At 47.0% G+C, this 27965-nt stretch overlaps 1 protein-coding gene and 1 non-coding gene across 2 annotated transcripts; both read right to left on the reverse strand.

The window, feature by feature from the left end:
• Positions 1–1113: 1113 nt before the first annotated feature.
• Ncapd2 (non-SMC condensin I complex subunit D2) lies at positions 1114–27619 on the reverse strand. Its single transcript, XM_051207920.1, has 32 exons — positions 27562–27619; positions 26025–26174; positions 21282–21357; positions 20931–20989; positions 20281–20462; positions 19871–20013; positions 17433–17560; positions 17233–17356; positions 16944–17091; positions 14592–14789; positions 13327–13461; positions 13144–13234; positions 12873–13047; positions 10473–10588; positions 9987–10211; positions 9293–9467; positions 9010–9094; positions 7513–7646; positions 7081–7213; positions 6906–6990; positions 6664–6828; positions 6293–6465; positions 5117–5231; positions 4918–5041; positions 4680–4835; positions 4189–4366; positions 3870–3964; positions 3255–3335; positions 2946–3129; positions 1851–1977; positions 1574–1726; positions 1114–1366 (listed from the first exon to the last, which is right to left on the reverse strand). The coding sequence occupies exons 2-32, from the start codon at positions 26149–26151 to the stop codon at positions 1281–1283; spliced, it is 4176 nt and encodes a 1391-aa protein (XP_051063877.1). The 5' UTR covers positions 26152–26174; positions 27562–27619; the 3' UTR covers positions 1114–1280.
• Positions 20540–20862, reverse strand: LOC127213068 (small nucleolar RNA U85). The gene has a single exon (XR_007833616.1). It is a non-coding gene; the product is annotated as a small nucleolar RNA U85 (small nucleolar RNA).
• Positions 27620–27965: the final 346 nt, after the last annotated feature.

The raw sequence follows: 27965 nt of genomic DNA on the forward strand, positions 1-27965 counted from the left end.
GGTGATAACCTTTGCTTAAAAGGCAGGGAGCAGGCTGGGCTGCACCCCAAATCCAGTCCTGGCTCCTTGCCCTTCTGGGATTGCCCTACCTCCTTGGGGCCCCAGAGCCAAGGCTGTGAGACTGACAGCTGTGTGGCCCATGCCCAGGCTTTCCATGAGCAGGGAGCAGGCAAATGAACAGGATGCAGTGGGGGGGGGGGTGAGGACAACCACAGGACTGGAGGACACAACTCAACCCTGTCCCTCTGTCCCTCTTCTGCCTTCCTTCCAACAGAGGCTCCAGGAGCAGCATTAACCCTTTCCCATCAAAAGGTCTCAGGAGCCCCTCAATAGTGCTGCCCTAACCTAAAGTGTTTCTGAGGTGCCCTCTTTCCTTCTGCCTCCTGCCTATCATTTATCATTACTGTTCCCCCACCACACACATAAGAGGTAGGGAGCATTTCTGAGGCAATGTGCTGTTGTCATGACAGCAGAAACATCAGTGTCTCCGGTTCCAAGTGACTCAGCAGACTGAGGGTGGGCAGCACAGGCATGGCTTGCAGCTGAGGGCCAGATGCCCCGCAGACCCCATAACATAGTGAAGACTGACTCTTGGGAGATGGACCTTGGCACCAGCAGAGCTGGGGGTTCATGATCTATTCTGGGATGGAGCACATGGAGGAAACAAACCGTAGGTCAAGTTGCACACTCCTGATACGCTGTTGTGGGATGTCCTATGCATGAAGGATGTTAGCATCATCCTTCCAAGGCTTTCACTGTGTGTCCCACAAGGATGTGACAGAAATAGGTCTCTGGGCATAGTTAAATGTTTTCTGGACAAAGTACCCCAGGCTGGAGAAGTGCTTAATGTAAACCTAGAAATCACAGAGTTCTCCACAGTGGAATCTCACCAGTTGTGCAAGACACAATGGCAGTGAGTTAACAGGAGAACCAGAGCCAGCCTCAGGGTGCCTGGGCTTGCTTATCTTCTTTCTGGTTTGATAACCCTGTTGCTGCCTGAATCTGGGCTAAGGTGAAAGATGAAACAGACAGCATAGGACGGAACGCTTAAAAATATGTAAAAACATTTATTCTTAGAAAACACGGTGATTGGTTAAGTGTTTCTGGGAAAGTGAAAGCGGCACTCAGATAGGCTCTAAGAGAAAGATCTTGAATGCAGACAAGACCATCTACACATTAAAAACAGGAGGCAACACACATTTTTACAAGGGAGGAACTGAATTCCAAAGCATCCAATAAGATACCCTGCACAGCAGGGACGGGACAGGAGAAGGCAGCTCCTAGGACCTGTGTCTTCCGGCAGAGGCTCTGCGGATGGGGGTGGTTCTCTTGGGCGTCTCTTCCTCTGTCATCTCCGCTGAAAGCTCTAGTCAAAGAATTATAGGAACAAAAGCTGAGTCACAAAGATGGTGTAAAGTGCATCTTAAAACCTAAACAGAGCTGCAAAGCACGCTGTGGAGGTCAGCCCAACCTGCACGGTGGGAGAGACATTACCAGGAAGAATGACTCCACCCAGGCAAGCCCTGGGGAGACCCCAAGGCAAGCAAGCAGTGGCCGGGAGGGCCAATCATACCATCCTCACTGGCCTCATCGCTTGAAAAGACAACTTTGGCTTTCCTTTTGGACTTCTGTTGCTGAGTGTTTGGACGACGGTTGGTGCGTCGAGGCTTAGGTGTGACAAAGTCATTGTCTGAATCTACAGAAGTCAGAGGCTGTCGCCTTGAGACTAGAAATGGCAGGGAGACATGATTTCAAAACCAAAAAGGAAAAAACAAATGATGAGGACCTCGTGTGGGGAACCGCATGAGGGGACCTCGTGTGGGGAACCACATGAGGCGAGTCTCTCATACCAGTCGAGGGTTTCTTGGCAGACTGTGCTTGCTGGCTGCCTCCTTGGCCAGTTTCAAGCTCCTCTATTCCATCCATGCCTCTGGTGTGACAGGCCCGAAGCTTCTGCTCAAATTCATCTATGGTAGCCTAGAGGAAAAAAGGTTAAAAACAGCACTGGAAACATTATCTCCGTCTTTAAAAACAGTCGTAAAGAAACAGGAAGACTTTAAATTGTTTATGTAAAAGAAGCCAATCTGAAGTCACTACATATAGTGAGGTTACACCTGAGTGACACCACCGTAGGGCTGATGTGGCCTTATGGTAATGAAAATGTCCAGTATGACACTAGTGACAAGTATGTGCCTCTGTACAGTGAACCCAGTATCAGTGTGAACTGTGGACTTTGGGTACTGAGCTGTCAGCCAGTCAGTCACTCCATCACATTCATTCATCCAGGTAGACGGTAGGATCACAGTACCCAAGGATACGAAGTCCATGGGGTAGAGGACATTAGTGTATCAGGACAGGAACAAACAGGAATTCTAACTTCTTAGTTTTGCTTTAAACACAAAACTACTCTTAAAAAAAAAAAAAGAAGTCTCGTGCCAAGCATGTGGGGTATGCCTTTCCTACCAGCACATGGGAGGCAAAGGCAGGGGAGTCTGTGTTTGGGGCCAGCCTGGTCTACGTAGCAAATTCTAAGCCAGCTAGAGCCACAGAGAAAGACCATGTCTCAAGCAGAATTTGGCTTTTACTGGGGGCTACAGAGATGGCACTGGCTGCTCCTGCAGAAGACCAGGGTTTGGTTCCCAGAACCCACATGGCAGCTCACAACTGTCCCTAACTCAAGTTCCAGGGATCTGACACCTTCACACAGACACACACACAGGCAAAATACTAATGTATATAAAATAAAATAAATCTAAAAAAGGAAATGGCCTTTAAGAAAGGGACCAGGAAGTAGACATAGGGAGGTCTGGTCTCAAGTCACTCTAGTTAAATGGCTGGGGTGAGGTTGGCATGGCACTAAGTTAAAAGTCCCACAGCACTCAGGGAGAACAGACTGTGTTCACTGCGCTGGAACCCAACAGGGCCAGTGACCCTGCACCACTCACCTTGCCCTCAGGCTTGGTCCCACGACGCAGTTTGCCCACAACTGACAAAAAGGCACTGAAGACAGATTCATCTAACAGCTTATCTCCAAAGCAGTCAAAGTTGTCCAGCATCTTGTGGAGGCCTCGCTCTGTGAGGGGCAGCTGGGACACACAGTAGGCCAGGTCCCGGAACTGCCGCTCAGTTCTGCACAAGGGAGGGACTCTGTGAGGCATGCAGGCCTCCCCCTTCAGTCTCCCTCGGTACCGGGGGCGCCACCAGGGACTCTTTCCTTCAAAGAGCCCCCCCCTTGGCACAAAATGGCAGCATACCGGGCAGTTCGGAACCGATGACACAGCTTCTCCACCAAGCTCTCAGTCTGCTTGTCCTTGGTGATGTAGGAGAGGAGCTGCCTGTGAGGAGGGGGAGTGTGTGGCTGGCCGGGAGAGCTCAACTGCTACACCAAACCCACCCCCACCGGCGCACTACCTTCTCTACCTTCTCTGTCCTTGCTTTACAAGAATGGTCTCGGCCATGGCCCATCACCGTTCCTTTTGTCCCCTTCCATTTATTGAGGATGCAAATAACAGCCGCTTCTGACTAGTGACTGCTACTAGGTGCCTACCACACTGGGATTCATACCTACCTTATTTAAGAGCCTCAAGAATATGAAGCAAATACTATTATCACTCTCATGGGGGAAACAGGCAAACGGGGGCCAAGTTACTTTTGGAGAGGGTACATCTGGGCTCAGGGCAGTGGCAAGAGTACTTGCCTAGCATATGCTAGGCCTGCGTTCATTCTTAATTCATTCTTAGCTTATCATAATCAACCAACCAACCAATTAGAGCGGGGAGTAAAAGTGTGCCTGATTCCTAACTAAGTCTGTGTATCACACACATATACCCCATAGCACACTACATCCCTGTAGGTCTAGAAAGCCATACTTCATGATAGTGTGGAAGGGTTCCTCCTCCACCCCACCCTCTGGGTCTGACAGGCGGCTGATGATATCAGGGAGGAGATTATAGACTGCATTGCCCTGCAGAGGAAAAAGAGACCACAGATGAGCAGTGGGGGCGGTGTGTGTGAGTGAGTGTATGAGTATGTGTGAGCATGTGAGAATGTGTGTGTGTGTGAGCATGTGAGAATGTGTGAGAGTATGTGTGAGCGTGTGAATGTGTGTGTATGTGTGAGTGTGTAAGAGTGTGTGAGAGTGTGTGTCATACACTTCCTCTGCAGAAAGCTCCAAGCTGCTTCTCTCACCTTGTGGGAGAGCTCATTGAAGAAATTCTTGGCCAGGGCGGCAATCTGCGGCACGGGGTCAATGAGCAGCACAGCCATCTCGCTCACCTGCCCCTTCACTTTCACCATGTCCTTCAGGATCAAGTGTGTCATCACCAGCCCTGCTGTCCTCCGCACTTGTTGAGCTGGGTCTCGGAGGCTAGGAATAAAAGCCGTAGTCACTGAGATCAAGAACTCTTGTTTATACCTTAAGATCGAAACAAAGGCCCGATGCAAGGAGCTATTGTTCTACAGTGTGCCACTCTAGAAGCAGCTCGAAGGCTATTTTGAATTGAAGGCTGGAGTCAGGGGCTTGTAGACAGGCTTTTAGAAGGATGCTTAACTTCCAGTGTCCACTTAGGGCCGCTTGTACAGGGTGAAGGGCTAGCAGGCATTAAAGGCGCTGCCACAGGCCAGGGGAAGAGCTGTGACTCCAGAGGGGAACTCTCACGGGTGTGTGAGGAATCTCTTACCGGGCGTAGAGATGAGGAGTCCAGGGATCCACCAGGTTGGGGAAGCGGATAGCCAGATCCCCAGTGGCAACCATGAGATTAGAGCGGACAGTGGGGAGGGAAGACTTCTCAAGCATGGTGAATAGAAGACGAAGCTGGGAGTCACAGAAAGTGGCGCTGAGGGCAAAGAGAGAATCGTCAGGACAGCAGGAAAGCTGCGTCATTTCATCTTCCCGGAGAGGAAACCCACGGGGCCTACCTGACCATGCAGAACTTGCCAAGGGCCAGCGAAGCCGAGGCACAGAGGTCTGGGTTGCTGTAGAGGCCAGGGTTGTTGCAGACCTTAAGCAGCAGCGGAACAAAGGCAGCCAGCACCTGATTGCCTGTTGGAAGGACAGCTCCAGATTGGGGACAGATCACATTAACTGGGGCAAAAGGCACATGGCGATTATTCTTACCATCCAGTAGTTCCTTCTCACAGATGCTACGGATGAGCTCTGCCTCTGTGTCATCAGCAGTGGCCCCGACCAGCCCCATCTCTTCCTCCATAGTCGTTTCAGAGCTTGCTGTACTCTGAAGGGAGAGAAGCCAGGGATCTCAGTATCACCTTTCTTTTTTGAGACAGGCTCTTGCACAGCCCAGGCTGTCCTGAAACTCTCTATGTAACCCAGGCTGGCCACGAACTCATGGGAATCTGCTTGCCTCAGTCTCCTAAGCTGGGATAAAGGCCTGTGTCACTTCATCCTGCTTTAGACAATTGTAAACAACTTTTTGTTTTTATGAGTGTGTTACCCTGTACGTACATAAGTGCACCACATGCACTGTGCATGGAGGCCGGGAGAGGGCATTAGATCCCCAGAGCTGGAGTTCAGGTGCTCAGCGTTAACACGAGTTCTGGGTCTGAATTCAGGCCCTCTTCAAGCACAGCAAATGCTCTTAACCTCTGAGTCACCTCTCTACTCACAAGATATCATTTTTGATTCTAGCATAACACTTCATTTGCATAAAGGGATCTAAAGATGAAGTTTAAAAAATCATCCACAGAAGGGCCAAATATGTCCATAAGGAGAAAGAATTCCTGAGTGGAGAAGGGAACACTAGGTTCCCACTTAGGTTTTTAAGTTGCTAAGGCGGGCTTCTCTGCCTCTTCCTTCCAACACACAATTGACTGTAAATGGCAAATAAATGGATTGTGTCCGCCCCAACACAGGTTCAAGGTCGCTTTACCCCACTGCTCCAAGACTGTCTTATTTGTCTCCAAGACAGATGCGCCTTTCACACAGAGGACGCCAGGATCTCACCAGGTGTCAGGCTAGTAACACAGGCTGACAAGGGGGGGGGGTGTTATGTGTGTGTTCAAAGAAACAGTGCCTCAGATGGGGCTGGTATCCTAGATTAAGGTATACATGTCAGTCTGTGTATACCTGACACCCCCTACTGGATGAGCATGGATAGATCCATGCCATCTTTCTTAATGCCCATCTTCCCCAGGGGAAGAGCAACCAAGAGGCAGGTTCCTCAGTTATTAATAGAGAAGCAGAGATTGCCCTAGGAAGAAATATCCTGAGCTGAGGGTATGAAAGTCTGGGAAACGCTTGGGGGCAGGAGCTCACACCTGGCCACTCATCATTCACCTTCTCCTTGGGGTCCTTAGTCCTTTGCTCCTGCTCCTCCCGCAGAACACGCCGCCGACCCAGCTCTCCACTCACTGCTTGTTCCAAATGGACCAGCTGCTGGAGAGCCACATCCCCAGCCAGTGACAGCAGGTTCATCAGCAGGAATGTGGGGAGCATGGGGACAGTCTCCTCTGGTGTCGAGGGGAGGGAGAGGCACAGTCAAGTCCCGTTAAACCCCAGACCCACTCCTTATTCGTGGCTACTCAAACTGGGGACAGGCGGTAGGGTGGGACACGTGGCGGTGGGCTGAGGCACCTCACCCTCTAGGAAAAACAACAGAAGCTGGCTGCCCACTCCGTCCCTGAGCAATCAAACCTCTGCCCACTTACTGCGGTCCCCCTCAGTGGTGTTCTTCTCAAGCTTCTCCAAGGCTTGCTTTGCACAGCCTTGCAGCATCTGGGCACAGATCACCTCAGGGCCCTCTGCCAGTTGGTAGGTCAGGGTCACGGCCACCTCTTTGAATGGGATCCAGAGGGGATCAGGATGTGCAAAGCCTAGAGAGACAGGAGGAGTTGATCACTGCAGTGAAAGGACCCGGCCACACCCACTTGAGGCCCTTTGGATAGCTTACCCTTCGTGACCATCTCCCGGAGTCGTTCAAACAACCTGTGTTCCTGAGGCAGCCGGAAGGGAGGCTGACGTTCGCCCAGCGAAGGCTGAGAAGAAAACAAGATGCCAGGGTGGAGAAGGCAGACAGAACGCTCTCCACTCTCCTCAGCTGAGCACGGCCACCCTGTATCACCTACCTTCCTCCTGTCCGAGATGTTGGCAATGGCAAGGCACACCTGCTGGGCCAGCCTGTAGTCCTGTGGAAACTTGTCATCCAGCCCTATCCTCACCAGAGTGTCTAAATTGCTTCCTATAATTTCTGGTTTTCCGCTAGGGAAAGGAAAATAAGAGTTAAAGGCAGCCCTGGGCAGGGTCCCAAGGGAGACAACGGCAGTGCCGGAAGGTCCCAGTACCCACTGTGGGGTTTCTAGAGCCCTGAAGCACTACTCAGGGCCAGGTCCCTGGATCCCCTTGTGTTAGTGACCATTTCTACCACACAGGTAGGCAGGTGCTCCATCCATCTGGGCAGCCGACCCCTAGGAAGCTCAGCTGGGCTGACTTCGGCTAGGGAAGCGAAGGGCTTTCCAGACCCCCTCTTCTTCCCATTGCTTTCCGGGTCCCAGGCTCACCGTGACATCATGCCAAGGAGCATGACAGAGGAACAGCGCTCCAGAGGGGAGCAGGGGACCTTTTCCGTGGCCTGTTCCCACAGCAGCTGGGTCACTGCTGGTTTTACCTCATCCTTCTGCACAAACTCACAAAGCTGAGGAGAAAAGAAAAATAATTCAGCCCCAAATTAACAGTTCCCTGCTGGCTTACTTGTCCGAAGACAAGAGACCATGATGGAGTGAACACGGGGGAATAGAGAAGGGTGCAAATGTCCGTCTGTCCGTCCGACAGGAGTTGGCTACTTCTCGCTCCATTCTCTACTTTCCCACTTCGTATCTTTCTTCATGGCTACATCCTAAAGTGACACATTCAAATGGGTCTTCTGAGTTCCAGCTGGACCACCATCCTGACTGCTCTCTGGATATTGCTCCAATTTTTCTTACTGCGCGAACAAAGTGAACCTGTCTGTGACAGGGCCACATCCTTTCCGCCTGTCCATTTTCCCAGCTATGGCAATGCCCTCTTCTTACACGTGTATCTGTTTTAGTGGCCCGGGCCCGAGTGTGCCCTCTCATGGCTGTACACCTAAGGGGCCTCAGCCAGCACTTCTCCCCTGTCCACGGTTGTCCTGGCTTGTGTATGACAGACAGGCCATCTCTCCTCTGCCTACTGTTGCCGCCCCCCAGGTCCTCTCTTTCCCGGGAGGAACAAAGGCAGCAATCAGGAGGGCAGGCCCAGCAGCTGGCACCGCTCCTATAGGGCAGATCCCCTCATTAAAACCTAGGGTCCCTTTGCCTTGAAGGCCCATGCTCCCAGCTTGACTATCTTCTGCAGATAATGGTTTTGAGTCAGGACAAACTTCTTCATTCTCCGGCAGGGTCAGTGGACTTTCTTTGGTTTTTGTCAGAAATTCTCTCCTCTCTCTCAATCGGACTGAACTTCCAGGACCCACACTGCCTATATCAAGCACCTTGATGGAACAAATCCCTGACCTTGATCGTAGGCAGCTCTGTGATCTCCGTTACAGCGCAGAGGCTGGATGCTTTCTTGAGCTTGTGCAGTCGAAGTGCTGCAGCCAGGCAAGCTGTCGAGCCTCTGAGCCTCCCTCACAGATCCCCATTCTGTACACACAAGAACTACTCCACAGCTGCCCAGTGGTGTTAAGAACAGTGGCCACGGATTCTAGAGGTGAATCCTTGCTACATTTTTCTAAATGTTTTGTCTTTTACTACAAGCAAACTACTGGTTTCTTTACATTTGGACATGAGTTAGCATTGCATCACACACCTGAAGGTGAACACTGGAAGCCACGGCAGGGTGGTGAGTTTGAGGCCAGCTGGGGCTACACAGGGAGACAGCTGCCTCAAACAAAGTCCCAACCAAGCAAAGAAATACAAAGTTGGGAATGGGAAAGCAACTAATCTCAAATCTCTGTGGGGCTGAACAGATCTCTGCACACAGGAAACAGCCACTAATTATAACTGCTGAATGAGAAGGGGGCACAGGAGGAGACTTACGATTTCCTCAAGACACTGGATGGTCCCAACACTGGCGTCCACTAACAACAAAGAGAGGTTCTGTACCAAGGCCTGGGCCGTGGCTCTGTGGGAACAGAAGAGTTCAGTGGTCACTATGACTGGGAAGCTGAGCTTGGCAAACAGGCTGTTAGGCTAAATAACTGCTTGGAGTAGGTCTCAGCAGAAATTGACCCTGAGCCTGGAGAATAGCCTTCAGGACACTAGGAAATCCCCTGAAAAGCTGACCTCAGAGAAGTTAACGAAGACAAGGAACCCCATATACCTGGCTGAGTCCCCTTTTGGGCTGAGGTAGAGTTGGCGGTAGGCATTCAGGACAGCTTCCCGGACACCAGGCTCCTTAGACCAGATGAGAGGCAGCATGCGGCGAACCCCAAACAGGGCCTGGGGTACCCCAAATTGGAACACCATCACAAAGAATTCAATCACTTCCTGCACCACTGAGAACAAATAGAAATGTCACCCATCTACTTGACAAATATCATAATACCCACAGCAATGAAAGTCGGTCACTGTCCCTGAGGATGACTGCTATAATGCCTTCTCATGACACTGGTTAAACTAGGTAAACTGTAAAATATTAACAATGGCAAACACTCCCTGACTTCTAATGGTGCAGGCATCAGGGACTGGGTGATAGCTCAGTGGTTAAGAGCACTGGCTGCTCTGAAAGAGGATCTGGGCTTGATTTCTCAGTACCTACATGGTGGCTCACAACAAATTCTAACTCCAGTTCCAAAGGATCTGATTCCTTCTCTCTCTACAGGCACCAAACATGCATGTGGTACATATACATGCAGGCAAAATACAACATAAAAGTAAGTAAATCTTAAAACTATAATAATAATAATAATAATAATAATAATAATAATAATAATAATAAAGGTGAGGGCATCAATAAATACGAGAAGGCAGGACCGTTTTCCAACCAGTGCTCTCTGAAGAGCACCCTGGCCTACCTGTGGTTGTGTTTTCATACATCATCTTGCTGATGATCCCAATGGCCTCTGTAATCTTCTGGGAGAAGCTGTAGGCATCCTGCAGATACTGCACCAGCATCTCCTGCTTCACCAGCTCGTCATTCCTCTGGGACACCTCAGGCTCAGACACAATGGGAGTGTCTTTACTGTTAGTCGGCGCTGGGACTGTGTCCCCACTAGAGTCCTGTGTGGAAGCTGCAGGGCCTGGGAATTAGAGGTACAACACGTTTTGCTCAGGTGCACCTGGGGAAATCCACAGTTGAGTACCAACATCCCTGGATAATTTCTTTCAACAATGTAAATGTATGAAGTTAGAACCTATTCTAACACACTTTGGTTCATTTCTTAACAGATTCCTGCAGACCCTTCTAGTTTGCATAGGCGCCCTACGACCAGGGCAGCAGTGTCAGACCCTCCTCCCCAGCCTCCCCAGCCTGAGGCTGTACTTGCTGACTGAAGGGTTACCTTTGAAGATAATTCCCAGGAGATTCAGGAAGCCGGTCTCCTCTAGGTCTGTGTGACTGAAGGGTTCAGATTCTTGGAAGTGGCTGGTGGCTTCTCGGGTGAGAATAATAGCCTGCCTGAAAAAAATACCAGCCTGTCACCAATTCAGCACCCAGAAAAGTGTCACTGAAGCCTTTGAAGGGATCTTACCTCATGATTCCATGCAGTACCCTAAAGAAAAGGGATTTGTCTCATGCTTAAAAAGTTGAGCAGTATTGACTAGGATATCAGGTCCCAAACACCAAGCCTTAACTGTGGTTTTCAAAGAACTTGGATCTTTTTAAAGCTTTTCAAATCACAAACCTGAGCTAGACAGATGGCGCACAGGAAAGGGTACCCACCACAGAGCTTAATGACTAAGAGTTCAATCCCTAGAACCTGCGTGCTGGAAAGAGACAACTGATTCCCAAAAGCTGTCCTCTGATTTTTACATAAGCTGTACCCCTAATGACTGACCCCAAAAATAAATGAATACCTAACTATATATAAAGGCCTACTTCAGCTGGGTGGCAGTGGCATACGCCTTTAATCCCAGCACTTGGGAGGCAGAGGCAGGCGAATCCCTGTGAGTTCGAGGCCAGGCTGATCTATGAAGTTGTTCTGGGACAGACCCCAAAGCTACAGAGTATCCCTGTCTCAAAAACCCAAAAATCCTACTCCAAACACCTGTGTAAACCTATTATGAAAGTCAACAGACTTTCAGTAAGTTGCTGCTTTTATGGCTTAAAGCACAATGAGGTTCTTCTTTTCTTGAAACAGTTTTACAATGTAATCAGAAAGACACAACTCACTATGTATCCCAGGTTGCGCTTCAACTCCCACTCCTCCTGCCCCAGACTCCCTAACCCTTGGGATTACACACAAGTGCTGCTGCCCCACAATAACACCTGTATAGTGGGGCAAGGCTGGGGGTCACAGTTCTACAGTAGAGCATATGCTGAGCACAAGTAAGCTTCTGGGTTTCACGTCTATCAAGAAAAACAAAAAGGCAGCAGCACCACAACTGGTTTATATGGTGCTGGGATTGAAGCTAGGGCTTTGTATCTGAGGCGAGCGCTCTCTCTACCGACTGAGTCCCATCTCCATCCCCTTTCACCTTTGAGAAAAAGCTTCACTACAGAGCCCCGGCAGTGAGGAAGACTTGCAGTTTAGACCTTGCTGGCTTTGAACTTGCAGCAACCTGCTTCTGCCTCCTGAGTGCTGGGATTAATAATAGGCACGCACCATCATACCAGGGTCACTCAGTTGTCTGTGGAGTGCTAGGGACCAAATGCAGGGCCTTGAGCTAACACTGAGCTAGATCTCCAGGCCTGGGAATGGCTTTCTGTTTTGTTTTGCTTATCTGGCCGTGGGGATTGAACCTAGAGCCTCATGCATGCTAGTGTTCTACCACTGACACATCCCCAGTTTTCTTTAAACTGAGATACAATCTCATTAACATACTCAGGCAGGCCTCAGTAATTGTTTCTGACTTAGCTTCCCAAGTAGTTTGGATTACAGGCCTGTGTCACTGAGCACCTGAGTAGTTTTTAAAACAATTTAAAAAGTAGAAAGGCGCCTGGCAGGGGTGATGCATGCCTTTAATTCCAGCACTCAGGAGGCTGAGGCAGGTGGTCCTTCTGAGTTACAGGATAGGCTCTGAAGCTATAGGGAAACCCTGTCTCAAAAACAAAAGAAAAAAGTAGAAAGTCAGTTGCGAAATCTGCCTTTGGTCAGACATTACTACAGTAAAAATATCACCTCTGGAAGCAGGATACTTAAGTACAAATCTGTGTGTGTGTGTGTGTGTGTGTGTGTGTGTGTGTGTGTGTGTGTGTGTGTGTGCAGGGGAAGGGTGGGGGGTTCTCTGTGTAGTTCTGGCTGTCCTGGAACTCATTCTGTAGACCAGGCTGGCCTTGAACGCAGAGAGATCCATCTGCCTCTGCCTCCCAAGTGTGGGGATTAAAGGTGTGCACCGCTGTAGCCTGGCTTATAACTAATCATTTTTAAGGACTCATCCATCGTAAATGTCTTAAAGGTTAACTCTAAAGCCACACAGACCTGCTGTGGAATAACATTTTCATACACTGTGAAGAGGTGTCTCTGATATAATGAAAAACTGAATGGCCGATAGATAGGCAGGGTTTTCAGGGCAGAGATGAAGGTAGGAAGAAGGCTGATCACCAGCTGGATGGGCACTAGGGAGATGAGGTAATAAAGCACGAGTCAAAAAATAAATGAACAGAAATGTATAAATTTAAGTGTAGGGGCTAGTTAGAAACAAGCCTAAGCTATTGGCTGAGCTTTCTAATTAATATTAAGTCTGTGTCTTTTTTGGTGAGCGGACAGTTCAAACCCGCAGACATCTAGTCTTTCACGTACTTGTAACTAGCTTTGGCAAGCAGTTGACGGATGCGTCCTTTCACCTCCTCCGCAGTCTCTGTGCCAGCAATTTGTTGGTCTCCCTCTTCCTGGGGAAGCTCTAGAAGCTGCTTCAGGGTAGACTTTACTTCTGGCAACATGGCTTCCCATTCCTCCTCTGGGTCTAGCGCTGCAGCTGAATGGGAGTCTTGTTTAGTCTCTCTCTCTCTCTCTCAGGGTCTATGACCTCAGGGAGAAAGCAGGCCAGACCCCTGGGGCAGTGACTACTCACAAGCAGCTGCAGTTTGCCTCTGGGCTGCTCTCATTTCGTGTAATTTCTGGGTTTCCTTCTGCAGTGGCCCAGCAAGGTCAGTGTCACTAAGCTGTCACGGTAGAATGCACATCAGGTCACTAAGTGGCATAATTCCATCTGTTTCCATTTCACTTCTCTTTTGCACGAACCATGTTTACTTACCTTGCAGGAAAAGGGATTATTGGCTACGAAGCTGGCCAGCAGCTGGATGGCATTTTTACACACGAGCACTGACTTGTCTGCCAGACGCCCCACTGCTAAGGCCATCACTGCCTGGAAACGGGTCAGGGGGAGCACCTAGGTGAACGAGGAGCAGAATCAACACAAATTTAGTATCACCCAACTACAGCCTATGGGCCACATCTAGTGGAGGGCAGCTATCTGTGTGGCTCAGCACAAAATCTTAATCCTACTTAAAATATTATTGTACTTTGTTGTGATTTTTCTTTCTGTAACTTTTCATTTTGTACTGTTCATGGGTATGAACTTGGTAGATGACAATGTCAAGTTGCAATGCTCAAAGGTTGAACACACACAATGTCAAGTTGCAATGCTCAAAGGTTGAACACACCCATGAGTTTAACCTAAGCCAACCAATCATTCTAAAGAAGCTTTATGTGAGTAGCAACACACTGTATCCTTAACCGAAAGCAGGTACCTTTGTCCTTGGAAAGGAAAGACTTTTATTTTTTATTTTAATTTTACTTATTCATACTTTATGTATGAGTACTCTAATATATACCTGCATACCAGAAGAGGGCATCAGATCCTATTATAGATGGTTATGAGCCACCATGTTGCTAGGAATTGAACTCAGGACCTTCAAGGAGCAGTCAGTGCTCTTAACTGATGAGCCATCTCTCCAGCCCCCCATGGCAGACTTTTATTACTGGTAGTAAGAATTTCAAGTCTAGACTGTTCTTGGGGGCAGTTACCAGATTCTGTGTCTATTTAAAAAACAAAACAAAATAAAACAAACAAAACCTGTTTTTTTTTTTTTTTTTCAGAACTTAGAGAGATGGCTCAGAGGTTTAGAATACTAGCTATTCTACCTGAGTACCTGGGTTCAATTCCTAGCACCCACATGGCCGCTCACAACTGCCTGTGACTCCAAGCTCAGGGAAAAAAAAGGCCTTCTGCCTTCCACAGGTACTATACACAAGGACACAAGCTAGCAACACACCCATACACATACAATAAAAATAAAAACATCTTTCTTTCTTTTAAATCAAGACAAGGTCTCATATAGCCCAGCTGCCTTCAAACTTTCTGTGTGGCTAAAGGTAGCTTTGAACTACTGACCCTCCCACCTCTACTTCCCAAATTCTGGTATCACAGGCGTGCTGCAATGCTCAGCTAGACTGTCTGTTTACTTTGGCAACTATACAGAGGCTATTAGCAGTTTTAGCATAGAGAAGGTTGTTTACCTTCTGTTGGACAATTCGAGTAAAGAGCTGCAAAACACGGCTTCGAACAAAGGAGTTGACATCATGGCCATGAGCCTGCAAGATGTCCAGGAACTGATCTCTGGTTTCTCGAGCACTTTCTTCCAGTTGGTCACCTTTTAGGACCTGCAGTAACATCTCAGCCATGGCTGCAAGCACAGCATTGCGCATCATGTAATTCTAGAGGAAGACAGAAAGTTGGAACAGACCTCTCCACTTCTATACACATATTCCTTCCCCTCAATCTTCTGCCCTTTATCAAGGTTACCATTCCCTGTACTAAGCTGTGACTTTCATGGCCAACTGCCTAGGTGTTTATCCCCAGGGTCATAGGAAGATGATGAGTCTTGAGGGGATCTGTCTGCTCAGAGAATGTCAGAAAATAAATACGACAAAAAAAAAAAAAAAAAAAAAAAAAAAATCAAAGATTGGTGATTCCTAGTATGAAATGCTTGGGACACAGTATTTTGGATTTTGTATAGCTATATATACATAGTATCTCAGGGAAGGAAATTAAATCTAAATGTGAAATATATCCATGTTTTAAATATATCCCACTCATAGCCTAAGAGTAATCTTAAGAAGCCACAAAGCTTGATGACACCAGTTTGATTCCCCAGGATCAATGAAGGGAGAGAACCAACTTCCACACACATGTACACTATACATACATACACACCCTATCTTCTGAGATAGGGTCTCACTATGAAGCACTGACTGGCGTAGGAGTATGAAGAGCAAGCTGCCTCTGCCCCCTGGGGGCTGGGATTAAAGATGCATGCCATGCCTGGCAAAAGATATCATTAAAAAACAAAATCACATCTATCTACAAGTGCACATTTGAGAAACATTTTTTATTACCCTTTATATTTGATCATGCTATGACCTTCTGATTGGTTTGATAAAGAGCTGAATGACCATTAGTTAGGCAGGAGAGGAAAGGCAGGGCTTATGGACAGAGAGAGGAACTGGGAGGAGGAAACAAAACATGTGAAAAAATTGGAAACAAGAACGGGCAGTATGAAGGAGCATAGATTAAAAATTATGGGTTAATTTAAGTTATAAGAGCCAGTTGGAAACAAGCCTAAGCTAAGGCCAAATTTTCATAACTAATAAGAAGTTTCCATGTCATTATTTGGGAAAGACTTGTTACAATAAAACCTTATGAATAAGCATTTGCTTTCCTTCCTACTCTTCGGAACAGAGAAGAACAGACCAGCCTCAGTGCCAAGAAGTCTGTTATGTAATCTAGTAGAGAACAGGGCAAGGGATTCTACTCCCTAGGCCAAGAGCCAAAGAACAGTCTCACACAAGAAGTTAAGGAAAATTAGATCAATGTCTTCGACATTTCCCTGGGAACCCAACACTGGTCTGGGAAGAGGCCAGAGAAGCGTCCAGGAAAGAGAATTGAGAGGAACAGCACAGGTTGGTTGAGAAAGCTCACTTTTGTAGAAAGTGATGCTAGTCAGATGGGAGCATCTGGGGGCTTGAGTCCAAGGACTGGATGGGATGAGAACCAAAGCTGAGCCCCTCTCACTAGACAGGTGCAGCACGGTCATCTCCTCTACTACAACTGCAAAGAACCAAGTGATGTAAAAACAAGAGGGCTCCTTATGTGCTTCCCTGTAGAAAATGTCAGCTAGACAACCCATCTTCTTTGTGTGAAAATCTATCTTGCAAACAGCTCTCCTTTGTAGCCTAGGCTAGGATCCTCTTTTCTAAGTCCTCTGGATCTCAGATTCCAGGTGGACATTTCCATACTAACTAAAAGCTACTTCCTTTCTCAAGAAACAACCTTGAAGCCAGGTGTGGGCACACAAGTGTGTAATTCCAGCGCTTGGAAAGTAGAGGTACGAATTCACGGCCAGCCTTGGCTAAACACAAGTTTGAGGCAAGCCTAGGCTGTGCAAGACACTGCAAGGGGTAAGGGGAGGGAGAGATATAAAATGATTATGAACCTTGGCTAGGCATGCTACCACACATCTAATTCTGGAACTTGGGAGCTGGCTTAGGCTCCACAGCAAGCCTTTTCCTTCTTCTGTTGTGTGCATGTTTGATGTGTGCGTGTTTATATGGACATATGCAGACTCAAGGAACAACCTTAAGTGTCAGTGCCTGCCCTTTTCCTCGGCACGAGCTTATATGCAGGCGAAATGCTCATACACTATAAATTATAAAATAAATGTAAAGGAAACAAAATTTTCAACTTTTAGACCATGTGCTTATTAGTATGTATTAAGTCTTTGGGTTGTTACCCAGAACCACATTAGTGAGAGAGAGTTTTCAATAATGGGCTTAAAACCCCAGATATCTGAGAGGCCCTGGACTACCCACCTCTCCGTCCAGATGATCTAGCAAAATGCACATGCTGGACATAAGGACAGCTGGGATTTGCTCTGCTAGCTCAGTGAGGAAGGCTGCAAAGCCCTTTGCCCCAGCTGTGTCTCGACTCAGCTCCTGTGGACACTTCTGCCCGATCTCTCTACAGAGGGAAGAGAACACAGAGATGGCAAGGAAGCTTAACTGTTGAGTTCCCAACAAGGGAAGCCAAGACAGGCAGCAGCTAACACACGAAGGAAGCCAACGTCACATGGAGAAAGGGTCTCTGAGGAGGAGGAGTCACCTGACGATCTCTCCCACGATGCTCTTCACCCCATAGTCTGTTGCCCAGAGACTCACAGCTGCCACTAGCACGGACGGCAGGTGCTCAAAGTGCTGCAGCATCTGGATAATCTTCACAGTCGCACCTGGGAAGCACCACTGTGAGACATTCAGGGAGAGACGGCAAAGCAGGGGGCAGGAGCAAGGCGGAAGGCGACTTACTGAGCATATGATTATAACGGACCAGGGCCACCCCAAGCAGGTGTGCTATGGCGTCCCTGGCGGGGCGGTTCTTCTGGTGACCGATGGTGGGATTCTCCAAAAGGCGGTAGCCACAGCCAGTAACCAAACTAAGAAAGGAAGGGCGGAAAGAAATCAGCTCTCTGGAGTCAAGTCCCTGGCAGCTCCCTTAACTGTTCTGTCGCTACTGTGTCCACAATCAGGGTTTCTAGAGTGCCGCTCTTTCAGTCTAACCCTTCCACATCAAGGTGGAATTGCTTTAAGAATGCTAAACTTGGGGGAGCGAGGGGATTTTTACTTTCGGATTAGCAAATTTCACCTAGTTACCATGACAACAAGAAACCAGAATATATGATCAAGACGGGAGGGCAAAGTTACTGAAGGCGTCTTTTACATCTGCTGTAACTAACTGATGGATTACTTTTACTTTGGTTTTAGCACTGGCCTTGGTTTTTGAGACAGGGCCTGTCAGTGAACAGCCTAGGCTGGCTGCTCAGAAGTCCCCGAGATCTACCTGCTTGTCTTCACCTCCCCAACACTGTGCCATGTTTGGCTTTTGACGTGGGTGTTGAAGATCAAATGTTATGTCCTCAATGAGTGTGTGGTAAGAGCTTTACTGACTGAACCTCTCCCTGGCCATTATCTATTTGGAGACAGGCCTCAGGATGACGAGTAAGTCTCTATGTCAACCAGGCTGCCCTCGAACTCACAGACACCCAACTCTGCTTCCTGAGTGCTGGGCTTACAAGTGTGTGCCACTAGGCCTGGCTACTTATGTTTTGAAACAAAGTCTTACTACATAGCATTGGCTGCTCACAGTATGGCCAAACTGGCCTTAAACTCCTGGCAAACCTGCTTCAGCCTCTCAAGTTCTGGTATACAGGCATGCACCACCATGCCTAGTCACTTTCTCCCTCAAACACACACTTCATTTCCTTTCCACAGTTGACTCTAACATTACTCAGATGTCTAACAAGCACCTCAAACTCCCTGCCCAAAGCAGAACTTCTGATCTTCCCTGCCAAATACCAGCAACCTCCCCACACCTCCATTATCAGCAGCTCCTTTTTGCCAAATGCTCTGGCCACAACCCTGGGACAGTCACCCTCGACTGTACTTCCCTCATATTTCATAACCAATCTGTCAGCAGATCCTGCAACACCATAAGAAAAAGAATCCAACTACTCCCCATCCCCTGCGCCACTCCGTGGTCTTGCCGTGCCCGTATTACTGAACTGGTGATTGGTCTCTTTCCTCTGCTCTTCCTACGGTCTATTTCTATCCCACAACCGGGAGGACTCCGGGACAGTAAGTCACATGATCTCACTGCTGTGCTTGTGAATGCTCCCAATGGGCACTGAGCATAGATCAAAGCCAGGCCCTGCAATGTGGCCTGACCCGCTAGCCCACCCTCACCTTCTCTCAGCTGCCACCCAGACCTCACTACTACTGTCTGCTACAGATTCACCAGACAGACAGGAAGCGGAAGTGGAACCTGCGATACTGAGGAGAGATAGCGAGCCATGTGGCAGAATACAGATTAACACAGACGGGTTAATTTAAGTTGTAAGAGCTAGTTGGGAACAAGCCGAAACTAAGGCCAAGCTCTCATAATTGGGAGCTGGTGGTCCAAAGATGACTGGCTACACTGTGCCTGCCGGTATGCTCTCCTTGGGTCTCTGGACTTGCTCTTCCCTTTCCTTACTCTTGCCATTCCTTGAACTATCTGCACATCTCTCATTAACTTCCTCTGGATCTTGGCTAAATGTCTCCATCTCAGAGAGGTCCTGCTGGAACAGCTAACTTAAAATCACAACCCTTCCCTAGCAAATTTCCTAGCCCCTTCCTCCATTGTGCTCCAAACTAACATATCATAATACATACTATGTATTTTCCTTATTTAAACACTGTCATCAAGGAGTGGTAGCTCCAGCATTTGGGAAGTTTGAGGCAATTTTATGAATTCTAGGCTAGCCTGAACTATAATAGTGAGTTCAACACCAGCTGGGCTACATAGCAAGACCAGCCTAAAAAAACAACTCCCACCTAAAAGCACAACCACCCAAAATTGCCTTCTATTCTAAAATATAACGTGTCTATAATGATGCCCACCACACACCTAGGGGATTCTTAGTAAATGCATTTCCATAAATACAGGTACTCACAATGAGGAGTTCATTGTGGTGGCATGTGCCTTTAATTCCAGTACTTTTGGAGGCAAAAGCAGATGACCCTCTGTGAGTTCAAACCCATTTGGTCTACATAGACTTCCAGGCCAGACAGGGATGCACAATGAGACACCATTTCACAAAAATAATAAAACAAAAAAACAAAACAAACAAACAAACAAAAAAAACAACAAAACAAAAAAGTCTTAGCAACAGAGCTCAAGATCATTTGCAGCCACCATTACTACCAACCTGACAAATTCTTCTTCAATTACTGAGTGGTTCCATAGGTGACGAATGTCCAGCTGGAGTAGCTGTGTTAAAAGCTGAAGAACCGGCTGCCTTTCTTCCTCCCAGTCAAAGCCATGGGCTGCCTTGGCTCGGGCCTTCTTACCCTAAAGTGATCATACAGACATTCGGGGACAGGGATCAGAGAGTACAGATGATCTAGCCTGTGGGCCCACACTATACATTATCAAGGCAAGGCTAAGCAGTTCCATAGAGGGTTGCAGGTTCTAGAATGCACAAGAACTGTCAGGGAAGGAGTACTTGGGGACTCCCTCCTAAACTCCAAGCAACAACAGTAAGCATCCCAGAATCACTGTTTCCTTCCCATCAATTCTCTTACCCCGGGTATAAATAGGCCAGGAATTCCCACTTACCTTCCCACCCACGTCCAGGTCGATGAGGCCTGTCCGACTGGTCATATTCTCAAAGGACTCCAAGAGGCGTATGAGGGCATAGCAGTTCATCTTGAGGGCATTGAGATGGGCACTTCTATCTGATACACTCAGGGTTGCATCATCCAGGATGGATGGAAGTTCCTGGGAGTGGCAGGATACCACTGTGAGGAGCAGAATCTGGGAGTTGGTCTCATTGACTTTCTTCATGCACCCCAACTACTAAACACTTAGCACTTGTAGCCATCAGATTACCAAAGATCTGTGTGTCATCTCTCAGTGGCCATGACATAGCTAAGTCCTTTGGGACCCCTGACCCTTGTATCTTGAACATAGCCTGTTCCTACTTTCAGTCCAGTTACCACAAGTCTTCCCTGGCACCTGGAGAATCACCCCTACTGGAGCGAGGTGGTTCAGAAGTAGGGAAACTTTTGTTGGTCCGCCCTTACAGTGAACGCACATTACTCTGTATCGACCACCAAGATTACAGACCTGAATAGGTCAGAGGTCCCTGGACTTAGCCAAACCAACTGAATCACAACAGCCTTGATATCATCACATGGCTGAGAAAACGTAGGGAATGTTAAACATAACAAACACCTTCCAGCCCCTACCCCCAGGCCCATAGACACCTTTTATCAGGAATTCCAGGGTGTCTTCCTTGAGGCCAGGGTCTATACTTCGAAAGTGACTATGAGGGAAAGAAAGTGTGGGAGTGAGACAGGAGCCTGCAGAGCCCATTTCTCATAGATCAGATCTAAGGAATCGAACATGTGAAAATACTCCTGAAATTGCCGAATAAAGACAGTGGAAGCTGGATAAATGCACACTATGGATGCCAGCACCCAGAACCAATTATCAGTGAACCTATAATTTGGAATTTCAAAACGACCATGCAAGTCAGTCAGTCAGTCAATAACTAAATAGCATCACTGAAATAGTCAGTAGTTCTTCCAGGAGCCCCAGTGGTGCATCTCACTTACTGTAAAATACTGTAGACTGTATCAAAGTGTTCCAGCATAGCCAGGGGTCCCCGGGCTCGGAAAGCAGACTGAAACGCTAGAAAATGAAGGCCACTGCTTAATTTAGAGATAGGACTTTTTGGTAAGTTCTATTTCTACGCAGGAGTCATTTAGTTGACATGTTTCCTGAATCTTCAATCTCTGTCTTTCATGATCTTGTTTATTTGGGCTCTTTTTTAAGACAAGGTTTCTCTGTGTAGCATTGGCTGACCTTGAATTCACAGAAATCCGATTGCCTGTGAGTACTACTGGGATTAAAGGCACACGCCACCACTGCTTGGTGATTTCGTTTTGTTTTTTCACATGGTTCTGTTCTGTAGACCAGGCTAGAGTTGAATTCCTGTACCTCCTGGAATGCTGGGATTACAGGCATGTACCACCACTACCCGGCTCATCTATTGTATCAAAAAGTAGATGATAAATCTGACATGGTGGCAAATACCTAGCTATAACCTCAGCAACTCAGGAGACTGAGGCAGGAGGATTAAAACTTGCTACCACAGGGTATTGGTGGTGAGACCCTTTAATCAAATCACTTGGAAGGCAGAGGCAGTTGGATCTCTGAGTTTGAGGTCAGCCGGGGCTATAAATCGAGTTTTAGGACAGCCAGGGCTACACAGAGAAACCCTTGGGTGGGGGGCAATTGCTACCAGAGAGACCCTGTCATTAAGCAAAATCAAAACCACAAAACAAGGAAAGAGGCACCACCTTAACACTGATACTAAACGTCCACTCGGCAGGGTTGCCTCTTCTCCGCTGTATTTTTCTCCTTCACACAGCCACTTGTTTCAGTCAACAAAGGACTGCACACATGACAAGGTCAGTAATGCAGCCACCTACTCTATGTTTACACAATAACAAAGTTGCCTATGGCACAGGTTTTAGAATATATCCTGCTAAACTGTGACAGTATCTTGTGGAGAAAAATATGTTTGAAATATGCTGCGCGTTTGCTTCAGTCACATCTTTGGTAGGGTAAATGTGTAGATTTTTCTAGCCTGACACAAACATCACTGTTATTTTCTATTTCCAGTACTGTTTGTATAACTGCTAATGTGAATCCTATGTAAGAAAAGGTTGAGGGCCAGGTGGGCATGGTGGCACACCCCTTATATCCCAGTCCTGAGGAGGCAGAGGCAGGCTGATGGCTGTGAATTTGAGGCCAGTCAAGGTTACACAGTGACCAAAAATAAAGGAAGGAAAGGAAAGAGGGAGGGAGGGAAGGGGGAAGGTAAGGGAGGAAGGAAGGGTGGGAAGAAGGCAGGAAGGAAAGGGAGGAGAGCTGGGGTAATCATATATAAGACCCTAAATGCCCCTTAGGTTGCTCTGCCCTCCCACAAAAGATAGGCTGTCTCTTTCCCTTTTGAGTGAATAGACCCCGTAGACCTCCCTTTACTTTGGGTCTAGCACATCCATCCTCTTGATCAAATCCCACAAGCTTGGTCCTGGCCTCCTTCACCATAGCCCCGTGCTCTGGGAAGACCTGTACTTCTGCTCCTACCCTAACTCCTATGGGTACATATCCCCATTGTCCACAGAGGGTTTTGTTACATTCTCTTCTTGTGGGGGTGCTAAGGCCTCACAATGTCCGCCAGGCTGGCCTCAAACCCAGAGGTCCGCCTGCCTCTGCCTCTCCAAGCGCTGGGATTAAAGGTGTGCACCACACCTGGCTCACTACATTTCCACACACAAATATCATGTACTTAGTTATATTCACCACATTTTTGTCAGTGAAACATGTCTCACTGGCCATGTTTCTTTCTGTCTCATTCCAACTTTGGTACATGTGCTGCTAAAGTGAGCACTTTCTTATTTCCTCATACCACAAGATAGTGCAGGGTTACTATTTTTTTTTTCCCCTTCGAGACAGGGTTTCTCTGTGTAGCCCTAGCTGTCTGGGAACTCACTCTGTAGACCAGGTTGACCTTGAACTCAGACATCCACCTGCCTCGGCCTCCCAATTGCATGTGCCACCACCACCCAGCTGGAATCCACAATTCTTGGTGGAGTCCTGGCTCATTTTATGGGAGAACATATAAGCTTAAAGCTTATAAAATCCAAGCTTTAAGCACTGGATAGATTCACTGTTGCTCCTGGCCAGTAGCCTCAGTCACTAGGGAGGCTGAGGCAGGAGGACAGAAAACTCAAGAGCCTCACTGGGTTACAAAGTGAATTCAAGGCTAGCCCGGGCAACTCAGCAAGACCATGTCAAAATAAAAAGGGAGGCTTGTGACGCAGCTTGGTAAAGTACTCATCTGGCAGTGCAAGGCCTTGGTTCAATCCCCAGTCCTAAAAAAAAAAAAAAAAGAGAAACCAACCCAGCAGATGAGAAGGAGGGGCAGCAAGACCAGGAGTTCAAAGTCATCCTCAGTTACATATTCAATTTGAGACTGGTTATAGTTATGGTTTGGGTTATGGGAATCCTTGTCTCAAAAAAGAAAAAGCACAAGACAGGAACGCCTTTTCCCATTTCTGAATTTCACAGCAAGGAGCTTCCCTCTCCAATAGGAGAGAAGCTGGGGTCACTAAGCAACCCTGCTACTATCAATGATTACATGAACTAGGCTATTGTTTTTCTTGTCTTTCTAGAAGAGAAAACCAAGACATATGAAAAAGGAATTTGTTCCGGATAAGAGCAGCAGAGGAGTCAAACCCAAGCAGTCTGGTTCTAGCAGCTTCAGTCTATATGTACTTCTCTAAGCAACCAATCCCGAGAAGTACAGAGGCATTGTGGGGTCTTACTGACAATATACAAGTTGTTTTTAGTCTTTCATAGACTTCAGGCCACACTGTCAAAGAAGAGCCACGTATATGGTATTCCTACTCCATTACAATGGAACTGAAAACTTACTTTTGCCTAGTGATGTTGTAGCAATTGTTACATTTACACTATGTATCTCTAAGGTTTGTGGTGCAAACACATTGACTCTGTACTTCAAATTCTATTAAAGTATGGCACAGACAGTTATGAACAGTATATAATTCTTGGTAATAAAGGACTATGTTCTTAGCTATGTAATTGTTATAACTGTTATTTAGGGTATATTTCTACTTATAAATTTACTATAAAATGGTAATGTGTTACTCTAACAGCAGCCTCATACAGCTTGTGTCTTTTTTTTTTTTTTTTTTTGTAGGAATTTATCAGAGTCACCGTATCCAGGATTGACATTAGAATGAACAGCTGTTTTTTTTTTTTTTTTTTTTTTTTTATAAGTACTATGACCTTGAAGAATCCTTGTGGAAAACAGTGATTGTTTGCTGAAGGGGCACTGCAGCCATCCCATGACTTTGGTCACAAGACACTCAGGCACACCTGAGGCTTTTGTATTACTGTGTACTACAAGCAATACATAATATAATAAAGGACTAGAGTCATGGGAGCACGTGATGCTGTCCTTTAATAAGACATGCAAATTAGATTAGGGACCTTGGTATGAGGAAATACTTTGTGTAACAATAAATAAATATGCCTTTGTATGGCTGCTCAGGATTTAGCCCATCAGAGAGGTCGGACCTTCCTGCTGCCACATCTTATCTTGGAGTGTCTTCTTCCTTCAACCAACTTATGCTACATATTTCTTCTTCTTTTTTAAAGATTTATTTATTTATTTATTATGTACACAGTGTTCTGAGTGCAAGTATGCCTGCAGGCCAGAGGCCAGAAGAGGGCACCAGATCTCATTACGGATGGTTGTGAGCCATCATGTGGTTGGTGTGATTGAACTCAGGACCTTTGGAAGAGCAGTCAGTGCTCTTAACCTCTGAGCCATCTCTCCAGCCCCTGACATTTTTTTCTTGTGGTTTTGATCTTTGTTTTGGAGACAAAGTCTTACTCTGTAGTTCAGTCTGGTCTTGAACTTCCAGGAACCCTCCTGTTTTAGCCTCCAAGAGCTGGGATTACAGGTATGCACTACACCAGGTTTTATATGGTGGTAGGGATTAAACCAAGGACTCTGTGTACACTAGGCAAGTAGAGCAGAGTAGGTTGTACTGTAAAAGCTTGCGCATGTATACTCTATGGTGATGTTTCATAATAATGAATCATCTAGCAACAGGCTTCTCAAAACGTGCCTCCCGCATTCCATCTGCTAAGTGACAAGTGAATATTCCCTATGTTGTTTCTCTATTGTACTTCTTGGAAACATGATCTAGATTCAAGAGTGTTCTCTAGGAAAAGGCAAGTCAAGCACTATCACTGCCTACAACCCCTTTAAACTTTGCTCATTTATTATATACAGACTGGCATTTTGCTTCTATGTATGTATGTATGTATGTATGTATGTTTCTGTGTACTACAGGAACAAGTTACAGTCAGTTGTCAACTGCCATGTGGGTACTGGGAATCAAATCTGGGTTTTCTAGAAGAGCAGTTGGTACTCTTAACCTCTAAGCCATCTCTCTCCAGCCCTTAACGTACAATTCTTAATTTTACCAGGATTTTACATTGGTTCATAATAAGGAATAAAAATATAAACCACTAGTGTAACTAGGTTAAGCAAGACTGTTTCTTGAATAACCCAGGGAGGATAGTCTAGTACATTTTGTGTCATGAATTCCATGCACTGCTACAATTAAAAAAAAAAAAAAGGAATAGTAAAGATATTCTCTGTCTGGATAGAGACAGTACTGCAGAACAGAAATAACATGATTACATACAGGATGTTTGTCTATTGACGTTCACTGGTAGCCACAGAGTCTTACCTCTAAGCTGGGATGAAAGATGCTTGATGGGCAATACCTCTTGAACAACATACTGATTCACACCTCCACTTTTCAGCAACTCCTCTGGAGATAATGGCAGATGGAATTCAAAGTTTTGGGGAGACATCCTTCTCCCACTGGTTCACAGGCCTTAGAAGCCAAACAGCAAAAGTCAGTTTAAGCCAGAAGTTCTCAACCTGCATATCTCAACCCTTTCACCGGAGTCTCCTTAGACCATAAAAAATTATGATTTATAACAGTAGCAAAATCATAGTTATGATTGGGAGCCACAACAACATGAAGAACTATATTAAAGGGCATTTAAATCCGGCAGTGGTGGTGCATGCCTTTGATCCCAGCACTCAGGAGGCAGAGGCAGACAGATTTTGAGTTCAAAGCCAGCCAGGTCTAGAGTGAGTTCCAGGACAGGCTCCAAAGCTACAGAGAAACCCTATCTCAAAAAACAAAAACAAACAAAAAAAGGGGCATTCAATACAGCATTAGGAAGGTTGAGAACCACTGGTCTAAATCTAAGAATTTACTTTTTAATATGTGGCAAGATCATTTCTTTCTTTCTCCTTCTTTTGGTGGTGGTAATACTGGGAATTAAACCCAGCATCTCTGGTATGCTAGACAGGTACTTTACTACTGAGCTATAACCCCAGCCTTAGAAATTACCAGGTTCAATTATTTCCCTCACTTTCAATATATGATGTTTTCCAGTCTTACAAGCAGCTACTAACATTATCTTGTAAGATATAAGATCAGAGCCAGAGTAACATACAGTTATAGTCCCAATTCAAGGCCAGCGTCTGCTACATGGTTTAGGCTACATAAGACCTTCTTCCCCTCATATAAGAGCAACCCTAAGACGAGAATCTAATTCTTGTTATTATTCTGTCACTAGGTCATTGAGTCCTCAGGGTCTCATCTTTAAACTGATGTTATTTTGGGGATCAAATTAATCAAGGATTAAAATATTCGTAGAGAGCCGGATGTGGTGGTACATGCCTATAAATCCAACACTTGACTGAGGCAGGAGGAGCGCTGAGTTTGAGGCCAGCAGGGGCTGCAGTGAGTATGAGGCTGCTAAGGGCTATCTCAACAAAACAAAACAATTAAATATTAATGAACTGTTAAGAGACAAATCAGTGTCTACAAACAGCTTTCTTGTTTCCATTTTAAAGCGAGAAGATCCTTAGAGAACGCCTCATCAGCATCACGGTTCCTGGACGCAGGATGAATGAACATTAAAACAACTACTTACTCATCATCCCATGCTTGACTCTGCAGTCTCCTAATCTCGGTCTCAAGGAGTGTATAACGAAACAAATTTACAGATTGGGTAGCAAGGTTATGCGACTTGCCCGTTCCACACGTTCCGTTTCTGATCTGTCAGACTCACTGCCACATTAGATTTCAAGGACATCCGTACCAGACATCGCTGCCGACTACACACTGGCAAAGGCTGCACCATGTCCCGGACCTGATTTTCTCAGCCTTTCACTTCCCGCTTCCTAACCCTGCCACACCTCACCTGGACACCGCTCACCCGCCGCTTCTTCGACTGGGATCGGCCGACAGAAAAGGAAAGAAGAAAACACCAGAGCACAAAACGCGCCAAAGAGCGAGATCGCTTTCAAGCAGGCGAAGAAAGCAGCCAATGCTCAGCGGGCTGAGACGGAAACCCGCCTCCGAGTTAGGCGTAGCGCTCGCAGAGCCCGCAACTCCGAGTTCAAACCTCAACGGCTGCCGGGAGGCCAATCGTGACGCGCCTGGAGAGGCCGACCAATCACGGCACGGGAGGCGGGGCAAGCAGACGGGGGCGTGGCCCAGGGGCTCGGCTTTCTCGGCGATCTCCACGGCGACCTGCCCTGGAGCGGTGGCGCCCTGCCAGCCACCGCGCCCCGCGAGCTCCGGCCTCCTACCCTCCATTCCCCG

Source organism: Phodopus roborovskii, unplaced genomic scaffold, assembly GCF_943737965.1.
Source record: "Phodopus roborovskii unplaced genomic scaffold, PHOROB, whole genome shotgun sequence".
Lineage (NCBI taxonomy): Eukaryota > Metazoa > Chordata > Mammalia > Rodentia > Cricetidae > Phodopus > Phodopus roborovskii.

What these genes read in the sequence shown, in the direction of transcription:
- Ncapd2 (XM_051207920.1), bottom strand. Translation starts at nt 26,151, where the DNA reads ATGTCTCCCCAAAACTTTGAATTCCATCTGCCATTATCTCCAGAGGAG. An exon ending in CCCTTCCACACTATCATGAA is followed by an intron (nt 3,336 to 3,869) that starts GTATGGCTTTCT and finishes CCCTCCTCACAG; the next exon opens with GCAGCTCCTCTCCTACATCA. An exon ending in TGCCAAGAAACCCTCGACTG is followed by an intron (nt 1,727 to 1,850) that starts GTATGAGAGACT and finishes TGCCATTTCTAG; the next exon opens with TCTCAAGGCGACAGCCTCTG.